At 44.0% G+C, this 16,730-nt stretch overlaps 1 protein-coding gene across 4 annotated transcripts in view; it reads right to left on the bottom strand.

The window, feature by feature from the left end:
* Nucleotides 1-3,717: 3,717 nt before the first annotated feature.
* Nucleotides 3,718-16,730, bottom strand: part of LOC147605662 (transcription factor-like protein DPB) — a 34,898-nt gene continuing 21,885 nt past the window's right edge. For all 4 annotated transcript variants that reach the window (XM_086793288.1, XM_086793289.1, XM_086793287.1 and 1 more), the window contains 6 exons: nt 9,616-9,678; nt 9,279-9,425; nt 9,123-9,191; nt 8,875-8,976; nt 4,462-4,532; nt 3,718-4,250 (listed from right to left, as the gene is read on the bottom strand). In XM_086793288.1, the coding sequence (XP_086649414.1) occupies nt 3,974-4,250; nt 4,462-4,532; nt 8,875-8,976; nt 9,123-9,191; nt 9,279-9,425; nt 9,616-9,678 (729 nt within the window). In that variant the 3' untranslated portion in view covers nt 3,718-3,973. The remainder of the gene's footprint in view (nt 4,251-4,461; nt 4,533-8,874; nt 8,977-9,122; nt 9,192-9,278; nt 9,426-9,615; nt 9,679-16,730) is intronic.

A 16,730-nucleotide genomic window follows, 5' to 3' on the forward strand; every position in this document is an offset into this window, starting at 1 on the left:
GCATATTTGGGAGAGAAGGACATTAAACATTAATGCACAATGCCATGAGCACCAAAATAGAATGGTGTGAAAGAAAGAAAGAACATGTCATTAATGGAGATGGCTAGATGTATGGCTTGCCTCACAAGTTTTGGATGGAGGCTAGTACGTGTGTAGCACATGTTTTAAACGTGTGCCCTACCAAATATTTAAAGACCATTAGAATCATTTGAGGCTTGATTAACAGAAAGCCTAAGGTTGGTTGCCTTGCATATGCTCATATGCCTCCACAACTAAGAGGCAAGTTGGATGACAAGGCAGTTAAGTGCATATTTGTGGGCTACAACAATGGTAACAAGAGTTAGTGTCTCTACAATCCATGTAGTATCTTTGAAAGAAGATATATTATATTTGCTGAAAATTCAACCCAACCGTTCAAGGCTGAATTCAATAGAAATTTCCAAAATGGCTCAAAGGGTATGTTTGAGGGCAAGATGTAATAGTAGACTAGTAGCCACTAGAAATGCCTAATAGACATCATGCTAAAAATCAGCCCAATGTAGATCATGACATAGAGGAAGTAGTTCATGAAGAGCAAACATGTTTGGAAGAGGCTAGAATAGTGCCTCATTGGCTGGTTTGTACTTTGCAAGAGAGTAAACTCTCAACTCCTCTTCATAGCAAGACACGGGTTGGCTCCAAAAATGCTACATAACATGCAAATGTGGCCTACATGAGTAGTCTTTATAACACAGATAAGCCAGACTCTTATGAGGAGGACCAAGAAGATGAGCATAGGCAAGAAGCCAGGCAACATGAAATCAATGCTATCTAGAAAAATAGCACATGGGATCTAGTATACTTGCCTCATGGCAAGAAGCCAATTGGTACGAAGTGGGTTTATAAAGTCAAGAGAAAGTCTAATGATACCATTGACAAGTACAAGGCTAAACTTGTTTCCAAAAGCTATGCCTAGTAGAAAGACATAGATTATGCTGAGACTTTTGCACCTACTTCACTATCAAATGTGTTGTTGCTTTGGCTGCCCATCATGGATGGAAGATGCATCAATTGGACATTAAGATAGCCTTTCTCAATGAGGACTTGCCGGAAGAAGTTTATATGAGTCAACCCATTGGTTTTGTGGTGCTTGGACAAGAAGGCAGAGTATGTTAGCTCTGGAAGGCTCTATATGGTCTCAAACAATCTCCCATAGCTTGGTATGAGAAGATACACTCTTATTTGGCCAACCAGTGTTTTAGAAGCAGTCTAGCTGAGAGCACCCGCTATGTTAAAGAGGATTGTGGGGGTTTACTTGTGCTCATACTTTATGCAGATGACATGTTGACTGGGAAACAGTGAGGATATAGCTTCATAACCTTCATAAAAGAGTAACGATGTGATGCTAAAATGAAATACCCCAAAGAAAGAGTCACACTCCCTTGGATTTCCAACCAAGATCCACACACACACAAGAAAATCTATGAAGCTATCCATGTACCTGTAATCCATGGTCACCAATGCATGAACATAACCAAAAGGATAGAAAATGAGTTCAATTAGCACTCACCACCTACCTGTATGCTCCAAACCGAATATAACGAGAAGCCACTCCCATGCTAAAGACCACACAACCTTGGCCTAGTCTACATCCTTAAGGCATGCATGTCACATGCCATGCAACCCCAACCCTCATGATTGTCACTAATGCGTCTAGCCCTAGTAGGCCATAGCTAGGTCCTTATGAGGTCCCTCTCCCAATGTCTAACCCCCAAGGAGGAACTCTCTATAATGAGCCACAACTAAGTTAAACTGCCCACCATAATCCAGATCATAGTAAGTAATGTACCCGGCATCATGATAGCCTAATTATGTTGTCCAAACATAGGCAAAAACACATGTTCTTCATCTTTCTGTAGAATTGAGCTAGTTTGGGTGGTGACTTCCTTTTCAAAGGTTCTAATCCTTGGAGATTCCTAAGGATTGTGTGTGTCGATGCTATATCAATGTTTGTCTCAATCGGTTTCCATCGCTCTATGGTGGGCTTCAAGGACTTGGAGCCTTTTCATGAGTGCCTAAATTTGTAGTTGCAAGTTAGTGACATACTATTAATGGTAGCTACATAATTTACTTAATTGTACTTAAGAACATGTGAACTGTCTCTTATGAACTAATGTTATGTATGTGAGGGTTATCCAACAATCAACAGATGCCATCAGTCTGCCTTAATAGCGAACAAGCCATCAATCAATGGAGGTGGAGAAGTTGGGGGCGCTAGAGCAACAACCAAAGTGTCCCATCAATATAGCTAGGAGAGAACATCATCTGCTCTACCATTGTTATAGTAATTGTATGTTGCCTACTCTTACAACAATTGCCACAACAATTGCCACCACAATACCAACAAGGGTCTACAAAGATATAACCTCTAGAGCTTTCCTCTCCAAGTCACTAACCCTCACTACTAGGCTGTGTGTCCAATGGCTTTCACTTGTGTGATTCACCTAGCTCTAGATGACTAAAGCCCCAATTTCATCACTACTCATACATGGCTTTGGTGAACATGTACTAATTTTAAATCTTTATCTTCTTCAGCATACAATAGAGGCAACCTTATTGTGAAATGAAGATAAATATATTCTTTCCTTTTTTTTCACTAAGGACCATTTGTGTAATTGAGCCATACAAGTCACTTAAGGTTAATCTATAAATTTTTAGGAAGTGGAAAGGCAAATCAACATAGAATTCCATGAGCATCTAGATACCTATGATAAAAGTTTTGAAAAAAAATATGAACCTAATAAGTTCGATTTTCAAATTACTTTAATTTACACAATATTATAGTAGCTTTATCTTCAAGGAGACGTAAAAATAAGTGTATCTTTAGTCTAGAAGGTAGCAATGGCCTTAATACATATAGAAGAATTTCTATATTGCATTTATAGTGTGCTTAAACCTTTTTTTAAGATTTTTCAAAGTAAAATTGAACATTTAAAACTTTTTTTACGAAAAGTACCTAAATGATGACCATGCAGGAAAGCTTTTTTGGCACAAATGTGTAACTAAGTTATTTTCCTAATAAATAGCACACCTCTTATATTGTGAAGAGCTCAATCTTTATCATAGTGGAGGTCATTTTGAGAAGATATTGTCTTCTTGTTCACTTCTTGCTTCACCTGCTGAGTAACTATGACCAATATTTATGAGAGAAATGTGAAGGGACTCACCCTGAATACTTATCTCTTCACCTCAAAGAGAGAATGCTCATCTCTTTTGATGTCTGCAACCATGATTGCATCCGTTTCTTTGGCACTCACATTCAACTTAGTCAAGAGCCTAGTTATCCCTATTTTCAAGCTTCATGAGAGGACCAAAACTATGGCATCATCTTATTACTTGTATCCAATATTTTGTGGCATGCAATCTTGGATCACTTGAGGGTTTTTCATGAACTGTTTCTAGTGGTAACTATTTGAATTCATCTATGGCACCACTGGAATTAAATGTTTATGTCTTGTGGTGTTTTGTGTCCTCCTTATTAGGGTTACCTAGTGACCATCCCTCTAGGAAGGGAGTTTAGAATCATGGAAGATGATCACGTAATGAGCCCACTTTTACATCACAATAGCATGTTAGCCATCCTTGTCAATTAGATTTGGAAAGGTTTTTCTGGGATAAACATATATTTCTTGACCAAGATTAGTTGAATAAGAGACACTCTGCCCACTGTAGCCTTCCTTTCCTGAAACTAATCCTTGGAAATCTTCAAAATGAATACATAAACGTAATGTACTTTATGTGCGTGTGTGCGCGCGCGTGCGTGCCATGCCCTTAAAGGGGCTTTCATCTTACAGTACTCAAAAATGCCATAAATGCAAAGAAATGTCATTGAAAAAACAACATTTTCACGAAAGAAACTATTAATTTAGGGCCTGGCCAATATACAGCCTAAGGATACAAGTGATGATATATGGTATAGAAGTCACCTGCCTCTTTAAGTGTGATATTCTTGCTTCACACGGGCCTTCAATATTCCTGGGAGTGGCAGTGAGTTTGAACACTTCCCAGGCAGGCATCCTAGTTGATACTGAGCTGTGGAATTCGTAGGAGGGGACACATACTGCATGTTGGGAGGATATAGTGTGTCCATGTTTTTCTCCTCCACGTACTCTGCCTTAATAATTCCCCGTCCATCTCCGCTGTTGTTCGGAATGTTATTGTATCTCATAGCCTTTAAGACATAAGCATCATCGTGTAGTTCAAAGGGTGTGCTGCACATGAAAAACCAGGGCACTGTTGAAAGCTTTTCTTAATCAGCTAATTCATCACTGTTCTGCACCCATTGTTTTGACACTTCCCTCATTAATGCTCATCTACTCATACAATAAAATGCCCTTATAAAACCACGTAAAACTGCTAGCTTTAAGTAGCTTGGTGCAAGGGGACAATATTCACCTACTCTGGAATATGGACTGGATCTACCTGTTGAAGTCAAAGTGAACCAGCTGCATATCCTCAGAAATTTCAACCTCCACAGTTGCATGTGGTCGAGTCTGCACAAAAGGCAAGTAAAACACAAAAAAATGTGGGAAAAAATACATGCACACGTGCGCATGCACACACACACACACACACACACACACACACAGCATCTTGTAAACTGCACTCAAGCAGTCAATCACAAAGCACTGATGAAAGGAAGTGAAGAACAGCTTCTCTCTCCAGTAAAAATATTTTCATGATGTCTCTCATTCTTGTTCATATATATAAACTACACTCAGCTCTGCCAGCAAAAAATGGCCTTTTGGTTGCTTCAATGTACAGGTCAGACAGTAAATTTACATTAGAAACGATGTTTGTGGAGTTAAAAGGAAAAATATGGAACTCTTATTGAAAATAATTCTCGTTTTACAAACTATTTTGATTTTGAGTAATGAAAGAATGCCTTATTTTCGTAATGAGCCATGCACTACCCCAATCTTCACACCACTACAATAGCCATCTGGGTCGGTTACACAAACTGCACCTTCAAGTACTATTTCACTACATCTACAGAAGGATGCACAGAAAGACTTTCAAATGTTCTTTGGGTTCCAGATATAAAGAGGAACCTCCTTTCTATCTTAGCCATCACACAGACTGTGACTTGCGGTGCGGGTTCACTTTGATAAGAATGGTACAATCATTCTTGATGGAGATAACAAGGTCATTTGCAAAGGGCATTCAGAGAAACAACTTGGAGGAGCTTTCGGCCCTCGCACTCCAGGCTGATTTGGGTAATAGCAAACTTTGGCGTGAGAGATACGGGCATCTCAATATGCAGACTCTTTGAGATATGTAGAAAGGTAAGCTAGTTGAGCATTTGCCACCAGCATGTACGAGTTGAAAAGGAGCCTTGGCCGTAATATTGGCCTCTTGTGGAAAGATGCTTACCCATCATGCAAGCTTTACATACATCTCGACTGTTAGAAATTTACCTCTATGAAAAGATGAGTATAATTACACTTGGAGGTTGGAGGTTATTCCTATTTTTTCACATTGATAGATAATTACAGTAGGAAGATTTGGGTGTATTTTCTTAAAGAAAAGTCTCAGGCTTTAAGAAAGTTTAAGAAATGGCTTGCATTGGTTGAAACTGACACATGAACAAAATTGAAGCAGTTCACAATAGACCGAGGAGGAAAATTCATGTTTGGTGAATTCTTGGGTTTCTGCATGGAAAGAGGCAGCTCACTACTGCTCACACACTGTAGCAAAATGGTGTTGCAGAGTGCAAGAATTGCATTGTTGTGGAGATGGCAAAAAGTATGCTTAATGGCAGGAATCTACCTAAATGTACGTTCTTAACATGAGTGTAACAAAGGCCATCAAAGGGATGACTCGTTTAAGACCTACACGGGTAAGAAACCTTCAGGTGCACACTTGAAAGTTTTTGGATGTGAATGTTATGTACATATTCTTGATGCTCAAGAGTACCTAATTGGATGCCAAAAGCCAGAAATGCATCTCTTTGGATTATAGCATGGAGTCCAAGGAATACCGGCTCTATGACCCTCATTGCTCAAGCAAAGAAGATCATAGTGAGCCGTGATGTGGTATTCCAAGAACCACCACATTGGATGGAGGAGGAGCTTCCTTCTTCTTCATCATGCAACAAGGAAATCACCAAGGCAACACAATCTCCACATGCAACATGGGCTTGTGTAATACTAGACCAAACATTAGTTTTATTGTTGGTGTTTTGAGCAGGTTCTCGAACAAAAAGCCCCGGGAGAATCATTGGAAAACAAGTATGCGGGTGTTGTGACCAAGCGCTCAATAACAAGGTATTGTTTTTCTCTTGGTTCGGGATTCATTTCTTGGATCAGTAGGAAACAACTCGATGTCACACTCTCATCAACAGAGGCCGAGTACGGAGCTACATGCTTTGCATCATGTGAGGCATTGTGGCTAAGGAGGATTCCACAGGATACGAGAGTGGTGGAGAAGCAGCCTGCAACAATGCAATGTGACAACCAAAGTTGCATGGCCATTGCTGAGAATCATGTGTTTCATGCTCGCACAAAACACATTGAGATTCATTATCACTTTATGCACGAGCTCATTGTGTCCAGGGAGGACGAGGTTTGTTGTCCAACGATAGAGAATTGTGCAGATATCTTCACAAAGGCTCAACATCTTCATCGACAACATCAGATCACAAGGGTAGTTCACCTTCGAGTGAACATTGATGGGAGATGTTGGATATCAATGCTCCACTCTCATATTGTATTGCACAAGCACCAGCTAGCTTATGTTTGTACGGCCCCCATTATGAGGAGTAGCCATGGTTGATCTTTCACACGAAAAGGTGGCCGAGGGCATGATGCCTTCTGGGTGGTGGTAGATAGATTGACAAAGATGGCAAGATTTTTACCCGCAAGGAAAATAGTAATGGCTCTTGAATTGGCATAGCAATTTGTTGAGCAGGTTTTCAAGTTATATGGATAATGGTTCACCTTGTGACATAGTAAGTGTAGGGACTCAAAGTTTACTTGATAATTCTGGCAGCTAGACTTCCAGAAATCGGAGACAAAGCTGAGTTTGAATTCCTTTGACCATTCTTAGTCCAACGGGCAAACGAAGAGGGTGAATCAGGTTTTGGAGGATATGCTTCATGCATACATCTCCAAGAGACCATCAGACTGGGAAAGGTACATCCCGATGGTTGAGTTTACCCATAATAGTGCTAAGCATGTGACCACTAGTTCCATCCTATTTATGTTGATGTACAAATACCAACCCAAATCTCCAGTAGCTACAGGACTTCAGAGTATTCACAATGAGGCAGCTAGAAATTTCTTGGCAGATATGCAAGAGATGCTAGCCAGAGCTGGAGATTTTATCGAAGTGCTCAGGATAGAGCACGGTTTTATGCTGATAGATAGCGTTTGCTGAGGGAGTTATCCGAGGGAATGTTCGTGTATTTGCAAATACCCGAGAGTTTAGAGACATTAAGGATAAGGAAGGTACTGTGGACCTTTCCTGATGTTATTGGAAACAATAATAAAAGCTTTGTCTCTTTTCCCAAACGACGGCAATGTGTTGGATTTTCTACCCATACCATGTGCACCTGCTGCCCGTACTGATGCACCTTGTGTCCATACACCTATACGATCAGGTTATGCATCCGTACAGCACCTGTATGCTCATACCCGCTGCCTTTTGATCATCTACGACCTGCTGCCTTGCTGAAAGTGGCTACTGTGCAGTCTAGCGCCAACATTGTGAGTATTTGCTGATTCAAGCCTGCAAGCTTGATCGTATTTACAAGTAAGAGCTCCTACTGGTTCTTTTTCTCCTTTACATCTGTGTACTTGGTCATTAAGGTCTCCTACCTCACATGCATGCTTGTGTATGGATGCTAGTGGAACATAGCTGCTTGTGACAAGCCACTCGGGATTCAAGAGAAAGAAATTGTGCGCCCAAAGCTTTGGATTTTGACATTCTGCAACAACAAAATCATGCATGAAATCTGTATTCATTGCATAAAATGTCATTGGAAATTAGGCATTCAATGCTTGTGAAGCTTGTATCTTCAAAAATCCCAAAAATCCTTGCTAATACAATATATTACAAGGGGGGTCTGCTAGTGTCATTTGAATTTCAGCATTACTATCTTGTTTTGGTGTTGTGCCATTTCATACCGTTTATTAGTATTAATAGTTTGAGTGCGTGACAAGATTGTGCTCAACCCTAACCGGGAGAATTCCATCTATGACTGTATAGAGGCTCTCCGCGTCCATTGCATGTGGAGGGCACTTTGGAGTATCTCTTGCATCTGAAGCGTCAGGAGGAGTGTCTCCTCAAACTAGTAGGTCTTGGGCGTCTAGCATGCTGCCTAGAACCTTCATTTTCCCCCATTTCTCCAGCACCACCATCGGCACACATCCGACATCCTCCGGATCATGCAAGACATGCAGCAGATTAATTAACGCATGGACAATAAGCACAGACAGATGAATCGGTGTAAGGATGAGGAATGCAGGTTGATACATCAGCAAATGGAAGAACGCAAGGATTAGGAAGCACAATGGAGAGATTGGGCACAACCAAATTGGCAAACCCAGCACACCTGCAAAGACAGACTTGACAAGTAAAAACGACTGTCAACTCCAAGGGGAAGATTCAAGAAGTGGATAAACTTGAGCGAGTGAGTTGAAGAAGATTGTCAATTCACACGATAAGAAGCAGAAAGACTTCACTTGGCAGTGAAAAAATAAACAGGGCTACTAATGACAGCCAATTTCTTGAAGTCGTTGAATACATGCTGCATTTTCTGCATGGTATATATTTTCCAATTTGAAAAGCAGTAACAAATTCTTGTGAAATTTTGATCGATTATGATGTACAAACCTGGACAAGGATAAAAGGAAGGGCTACCCCATTGGCAGGCACACTGCCTGTGCCTTGAAATAGACTCTCATTCCGCTCTATCAAATTCTGAATCCCTACAATCTTAAAATATAGCCACCCAGAAACATAAGTTAATATCAACACAAGAAAAAGGCAGAAATCCTATTGGTATTTTAAAAACACCTGACTTCAAAACCACACAAACTTGAGAGCCACTTCATAAAGCTCAGAGCCAGTGTCTCAACTACCTGCTCTTCTAAGTCCTTGAGGTATGCTGCCTTTCTCTCAATCCTCCCCCTCACTTGTATGTGTTCTGCCTGTGCATATGAACAGTGTTATAAAGAATGCTAGTACAAGCCTCAAAACAGAATGAAGGAAACTAATGGATATTAACCAACCCTAACCTTCAACGACTCAATATCATCAATTTCGGTGTTAGGCAGACCCTTCCACTGTATCTCCTTTTTCTCTTTTGAAATTATGTCCATAGCCATAAGCACATTCAAAGCATCATAAACCCTTCGCCTTATGTTCTTCTCGTCATATTGTTGCTAAATAACACAGAAATGTCAAACAAGAAAAAAACGATTATGGTGCCCTCAAGAAGATGAAGGGGGAGAAGAAAGAAACCGCGGGCGGGAAGGGGCATGCCGGGGCGCGCCGGGGGGGGGGGGGGGGTGCGGGTATGTGGGGTGCCATTGTTTCATTTAACTGTACTATTCAGCTTGCATCACAATATACCTGGTCCGGTGAAGCCAATAAATTCTCTCCATCGGTAAATTCTGCAACCAATTCATCTGCCACCTGCCCATTGATGCACATTACTCTCCACTTACTAAGCCCCCTCTGAAGGCATCCAATGTGAGCCAAATGCTAATGCACACCAATGAAGACTAGCATCATACAATAACAAAGCATAGAAGTTAGGCATATGACCTCGCACTAATATTTTCCATCAGAGCTCATGTGAGACAACTTGCCTCCTTCATGCACCTAAAGGTAGGCATGCTAGTAGAACTATGCTGTGGGAACAATGATATCTCCAATGGTTTGGTGAACGGTACAGACAGCCATTTCAGAGGTACAACAATTCACAATGACGAGGAGATCACATGGCTACACCTTTGCTTCGAAAAAGCAGGCAAGGCAACCAAGTACAAATTGCAAAAGCTGTATAAGTTTTGCCATCTCTAATCTCCCTACTTAAGTATGGTGATCCAGTTGAAGGAGAGTAGCATGCAACAATAAGAACATGTCCACTCCCTCCTCTCTTGATCTTACACCACAGTTACTGCACATTTATACACTCCATCCACAACACAGACTCTTTGAGAAGTCAATCACAAAAGCATATCCACTCCACCTGGTGTTGAAAGCTGCAGCCCGCCAACTATACCCAAGCCAGATCTTCTACTTCTTCTTTCCCAAGAAAAGCTCCTTCATTAGTCAAAAGAAATTGTCCACATGATGCAGACTACCACCTCTAAAGAGGCAGAACTAATACAAAGAGCCCTCATGGGAGGCCTATGAAAACCAAAAAACATAACGAGGGGGAGCTCCCTCTCCATTTGGCCGCTCTCGAGAGAGGCTTAAACGGTGGAGGAGGAAATGAAAGCCACTAATGCCAGATCAGTCCGAAGGGCCCAAGACTCCGAGTGCACAAGAAGACTATGCCACACTGCGGCATCCGAACATAGGCACCCCCATTTCCCCCAAAGGATGTGAACCTACCTCCATCTTAAGCAAAACATGATGAGTACACATTAGTGTGCAGGGAGTACACCAACGCGTGCACACACTTTTTTTTTGTAAGAAGTTTGTTCTATTACTTCACTGTACAAGGAAAGAAGCCCTCAAAAGCGAGGAAAACTTCTTCAAGATCAAAACAGTGGAAAAACAAGCCTAACTCCAGCTAGTCCATCTCTTGTAGTCTAGCAATCATAAAGAGATTGGCACAATGATTGATGAAGATACGAGTACTAGTCAATCTGTGTAGAGTAAAAGATCAAATGACTGCGGCCAATCCAGGGCTTCCAAAGTGGATTGGATGTATAATTTTAGTGGAAAGAAAATAGGCTTTCCTTGGCTCCTGACCTGCCATAGGTTCCAAAAAAACTCTGCTCGAGTGCATGCTCTTCAATCTCAGTGAGTTACCTATCTCTAAAGGTCTTCCAGACCAATGCACGTACTGGAGGACTTTTTTCCAATCAGCTATTAGTCTAGTAGTGAAAGGACAGCCTAGTATCTTCCCTTGTAGCCTTCTAAGAAGCCAATCCCAATGTGTACATTGCCATCTGCCAGAAGTGTCTGTTTTAAGTGCAGTATACATAGCTGCAATCATCACGGTCCAAGGTTGCTCCTGAGCAAAAAAGCTGGACAACAGAGTTTCTTTTCTTGCCAGAACGTGATAATGAATATTGAGAATATTCAGCCCTCCATGCATCTTTGCCAAACAAATCCATTCACATCTCAAAAGCCTAAGAGCTTTCTTCTAATGACTAGTTTTCCATAGGACTTCCATGGTTTGAGACATGAACGCAGTGCTATGTTTCTTTGTCCATACCAATAGAGGCAAGAAAAATTGTACATAAGCCATCAAGATGGCCTATACTATTCTCAGTCGCACATGTAAAGGCAAAGGTAGGCAATTGCCACTATTTCAATTTTGCTTTCATCTTTTGAAAGACCTAGTCTGTGGCATCACTAACATATACGTTCCCAATGGGTAACTCAAACGTCTAACGATATCTGGTGGTGGAAAAATCTATCCATGCCATAAAAAATTGTGCCAATCCCATGCTCTAAGTGGTAGTAGTTTGGATTTGCAGAAATTGATGAACAATCATGCAACTTCCCCAAACAATCTCATAAGGGTTTGCAAACCTTGCGGAGTGTTTTTGGAGAAGAAAAATGAATCATCAGCATAAGCCTACGCCACTAAATTATGACCATTTGGCAACTGCAAACCATGCAAAAGTCCTTGATCTGTGAGTCTGTCCATATATAGAAGCAAATGGTGAGTGGCAACAATTGCATATAGTAATGCACTCAAAGGGAAACCCTTCTTGACTCATTTACCCAATATCCAGGGACAGGACAATCCTTTGCCCAATATACAACACACTGTACTGTCTTGATAGACCTAGTAAATGACTTGTTGCATTTTAGGCCCAAAATTAGGTTTGGTCATCACTACAGCTCTATGAAATCCCATTGAAATGTATCAAAAGCCTTTGCAAAATCTATCTGCAACAACAGTATGTCCTGTTGTGAATATTTGGCATACTCAATGCCCACATAAGCATTATAAATGTTATCTGTGATTTGTCTTCTAGGTACAAAACCATATTGGGCTTATGTAATCCTCTGGGCAATATCTTTTTGACTCTCCAAGTTATTATCGTAGTGATGATCTTATAAATAATAGGCATAAGAGTAATCAAATGCTAGTTTGAAAGAATCTAACAAAGCCGCTTCTTCAGCACCAATCTGACTAGTCCTGAGATTTATTGGCATATATGATATGAGTAGTGCCACATGTGAACATGGGCTAACCAAGGGCACTTTTTTCCTTTGGGTTTTTCCCTTGGAGGTGTGGTGTGAAAGGACACCTTCTTTTTTCTTTTCTTTTTTTCCAGGAAAAAGATCCTTCAATTAGTTAAAGAATAAACAGCCACAAAGGGCTAAGTACAACCACGACGGGCTAGATACAAACTCGCCTCATATAAGGGCAGGAGACAAATGATCAAAGGGGAAGAGATGCTTCTCCTCCAGCTGGCTGCTCTGTGTGACAGGTGGTCTGTAATGCCAAATGGGATCACCGCCTCTATCTGTGAGGAAAGGGCCAGGCCTCCAAAGTCTCAAGAGGGCTTCCCGCCGCTTCCACTTGCGATCAAAACCTCCCTGCAACGACCCCGGAGGGTGTGAATGATATCGAGCCATATGCTCCTGATGGTCTCAGCCGGCAGAGTGTGGGTACCCTCGATGGCCTTGAGGCATCTAGCATGCCAGGTGTGCCACGCTGCTATGCTACTGCAAATCTCCCATCGTTGGCATGAGCGTGGTCACCAGTCACCTGTCGGTGGAGCTGTGACTAGTACTGCTGCAGTACAATGGTGGGAGACCTGAAGGGCTAGTCCTCCCCCATCCTCCTCATAAGTCTTGACCACTCTAGCCTCAGTGGCCCAAGCGACAGTACCCCAAGTGATGATCCGGGTCAATGCCTTGTCCATAGTAAAGAAGCGGAGAATCCACTGCCAAATCTGTTGAGCCTTCAGGCAATCCCAGAGGCAATGTTGCTGAGACTCCTGGGGGTGGCAGCACCTCGGGCAAGCTGCTGACCGACCTCCGACTGCCAGACTCCTCTGTGCCATCAACCAAAGAAAGAGTGTGATCTTCCTCGACCGATAGCTGTCCCAAAGCCTCTTCCAGAAATCTGAAAGGAAGCGCTATGAAAAGCCCTGAGATTGCTAGTGTGCTACTGTTGCCAGTGTGCCATCTATCTCAGGCATTTGGATCCTGCGGCCAAGCCACACTGTATATGCAAAGAAAGGGGCATCCAGAGTCTCCTCCCGATCTACAGGATCATGCCAAGTCCACTCTCTAGGGTCCCACTGCAACTGCATGAGAGGTCAGCTCTCCCAAATCCATAGCCGCCAAAGTCTCTCCCTAGCCACCTTGGTCGGTGCTGGATCTATGTGCCATGCCCGTGTCCAAAAACCAATCACCCGCATCCTCTGCAAGGTGCAGCCTCTGAAATCCTCCAAGGGGAGCTTTGATCTCTCTAGTTTGCCATGGGATCCAATAGAAAAAGTGAGCAGACCACTGTCCTCATCTGCTCCATAGACTGCCACGAGGATATCCTGCTTGATAAACACGCTTAGCCACAATGGGGGGTCGGGTCTGGAATATGAGTCAGCCACTCCTGAGGAATAGCTGAGTCGATGTCGATCTTGAGCCTGTCTCCACCCCGGATCCCTGTCAAGCCTCTCCTGCTTTGAGGTAATTGTCTATGTGCAATCCAATCTCCGAACGAGAGACCTAGTTGGTCCCATGCTCAAGGCGCCCTAGGATATATGCGGTTGGGCCCCTAGCATGTGGCCACTCGGTAAACGGATCAGGGGGTTCCAGACCAAAGACTGCCGAAGCTGCTCCTCTAAGGCCATTGGAACAATCTGTCTGAGGACTGGCCTGAGATGATCCCAAGCACAAAGAAGACTGGTTGCGAATTTGTCCTCAAAGGAAGGACCAAAACCACGAGCTCGCATCTCTGCAAAGATCCATCTAGTACTCTGCGGCCACGCGCCTCTAAGGCTCAGAGTGCAGACTGAAATCCGGGCTAAGTGGAAATCCTTCCAAGGCTCATCGCCAGGTAGGAGTCCTCTAACAATCAACTTGCCAAGCAAGGCACGGCTCTGTATAGCGGGATCAATGAGGCCAAGCCCCCCTCTACTACATGGCTGAATGATCACTCTCCATGCCACCTTGGCCCTGGCTGGCCTCCCATCACTTCCGGCCCACAAGAAGTGTCGGATCAAATGCTGTACCTGGCCAATACATGCTCGAGAAAAGGCCCAGCACAAAGTGATGTACCACATGGTGGCAAGCAATACCTAGTTCGCCACCACCACTCTGCCTGCTAGGGATAGCCTCGCCGACCTCCACTATAAAAGCTTCTTCCGAATACTCAAAAGAAGCGGAGCCAGCTGCTCCTCACGAGAGATATCAATGCCAACCTCGCAACCAAGGTAGCGGACTGGAGTGCCCCTCGGGATCCACTGGAAAGCCTCAACTGGTCGCCAACTCGGGGCGGGGGCTGAGCCTACCCAAAAACAACACGACTTGTGCCAGTTGATCTGCGCTCTTGATGCACGGCAGAAAATCTCTATCGCCTCCGCGAATCTCTAGAGATTCCCAACATCTCCAGCAAGGTAGGCTGCTGTGTTGTCTGCAAACTCTGAGTCCAGCAACTCCTCCTGCGTGCGAAGAGGAAGGTGCAATCCCTGAAGTCCGATCTCCTGGGCGGAGAGAAAACTACTCATGGCCACGGCTACAAATAGGAAGAGGTATGGTGCCAAGGACAGCCTCGTCAAACCGAGCAGGAAAGGGAGAATATGTCGCCTCGGGCTCCCTGAATAAGAACCTAGCTGTGTGATGCTGAATAAAGTCTTGAGACTCCACGAATCCACCCCATGGGGAAATCCCATCTAACTCATTGCGCCCTCCAGAAAGCTCTAGTCCACCCTGTCATAAGCTTTCTAAAAGTCTGGGAGTAGCACGATGAGGTCCTGTTGCCGCATCCTGGCCGAAGATGTCGCCTCCCAAAAGGTAAAGATGTTGTCCAGAATGCTCCGATCCTGAACAAAACCAATCTGAGTGTCATGGATCAAGGCTGGGAGCGAAGGCTGAAGTCACCTATGCTGATGGCCTTGGCCAAAATCTTGTAGGCCCCGTCCCTAGAAGGGTGATAGGTCTCCATTGCCGGATCTCCAATCTATCAACACCCTCCTTGGGAATCAAATGTATCAAGCCCTCTGTAAGCCTCTCTGGCATGGCACCTGTGAGCATAATCTCATTGAAGGCAGCACGAAGGCCACCTTTCATGAGGTCCCAATGGTGAAAGAAAGAAAGAAACAGGAAGCCCATCCGCCCTCGGGCATTTGCCCCTGGGTAATGCCGTCATCGCCTCCACCAACTCCTCTGAAGTGAAAGGGGTCAATAAGAAAGACCGAAGGGAGGGGGGAACCACCTCTCTCGTGTGCCTCCAGACTCTCTTGCGTGCATCCATCACCTGGGGGGATAATGGGGCACCAGTGAGAAGAGATCAAAAGAAATCCGTGGCGATGGCTCTCACATGTGGGGGATCAGAGACAATAGCTCCATCCTAGCCACGCAGCCTACGAATACCGTCTCTCCTCCTGTGGGAGCCAGCTATCTCAAAGAAGTCTCGAGTAACTCTGTCACCGGCCTGTGTCCAAAATGAAGCCCTGGCATGGTATCTATAATCCACCCTCCTCTCCTCAATGAACCGAATCTCCGTGCGGGTGGCAACAATCTGACTCTCAATCCACGGGCTGTCTGGGGAACTCCCCTGAAGACGCTGTAAAGAGACTAGGCCCCTTTCTCAGACTCCTCCCTTGCTCCCGAAATCCCTCCAATCTACTCCATGCTGCATCCTATAAGAAAACACTGATCTCCCCAAGGCCATCATCCAAAGTGCATGCTGCAGAGCCTGAGGAAAAGTCCAGTCCCGCCCATACCTGCTCGATCCGGCTGCAGATCTCGAGGTCCTGAATGAGGCTATCTAGAATCTTGGAGCTCGCATGCTTGTCATGCCTCCATGGGTCCTCGAGGGACAGAATAACTGGGGCATGATCTGAAAATGTACTGCCTGTCAGAATACCAACCATGCCTCTGGCTGCAAGCCCACTCATCGTCGAAATAATACCTGTCCAGCCGAGAGAGGTTGGGGCGAGTGCTCCGCCTATCCGATCGAGAGAAGCTCCCAGGGCTACACCCAAACTCTAGGAGATGCTCAGGGTCCTGACCCCGGAGAATCATGATCATCTCCTCCCAGGCAGAGTACTCCGCTCCTGAGATTGTGACCGTGCCACCTCCTAGTTTGTCCTCTGCTGCCTCTATCATATTGAAGTCACCGCCCATGCACCAAAAATCAGCTTGGGGCAAGGCTTGTCAGACAGTGCTCCAAAAGATAGCTCTACCTGCAACAACAGCATTCCGGGCATAAATGTTAGAGGAAGCCAACGCTATCCTCACCAATTAGAATGGTAACCCACTGAGCACATCCTGGAACTATGACTCTTGATCCTATCACAGATGACAGAAGCTGCTCACTG

The sequence above is a fragment of the Cibotium barometz genome, chromosome 59, assembly GCF_041138505.1.
Source record: "Cibotium barometz isolate CiBa-2024 chromosome 59, ASM4113850v1, whole genome shotgun sequence".
NCBI classification, from domain to species: domain Eukaryota; kingdom Viridiplantae; phylum Streptophyta; class Polypodiopsida; order Cyatheales; family Cibotiaceae; genus Cibotium; species Cibotium barometz.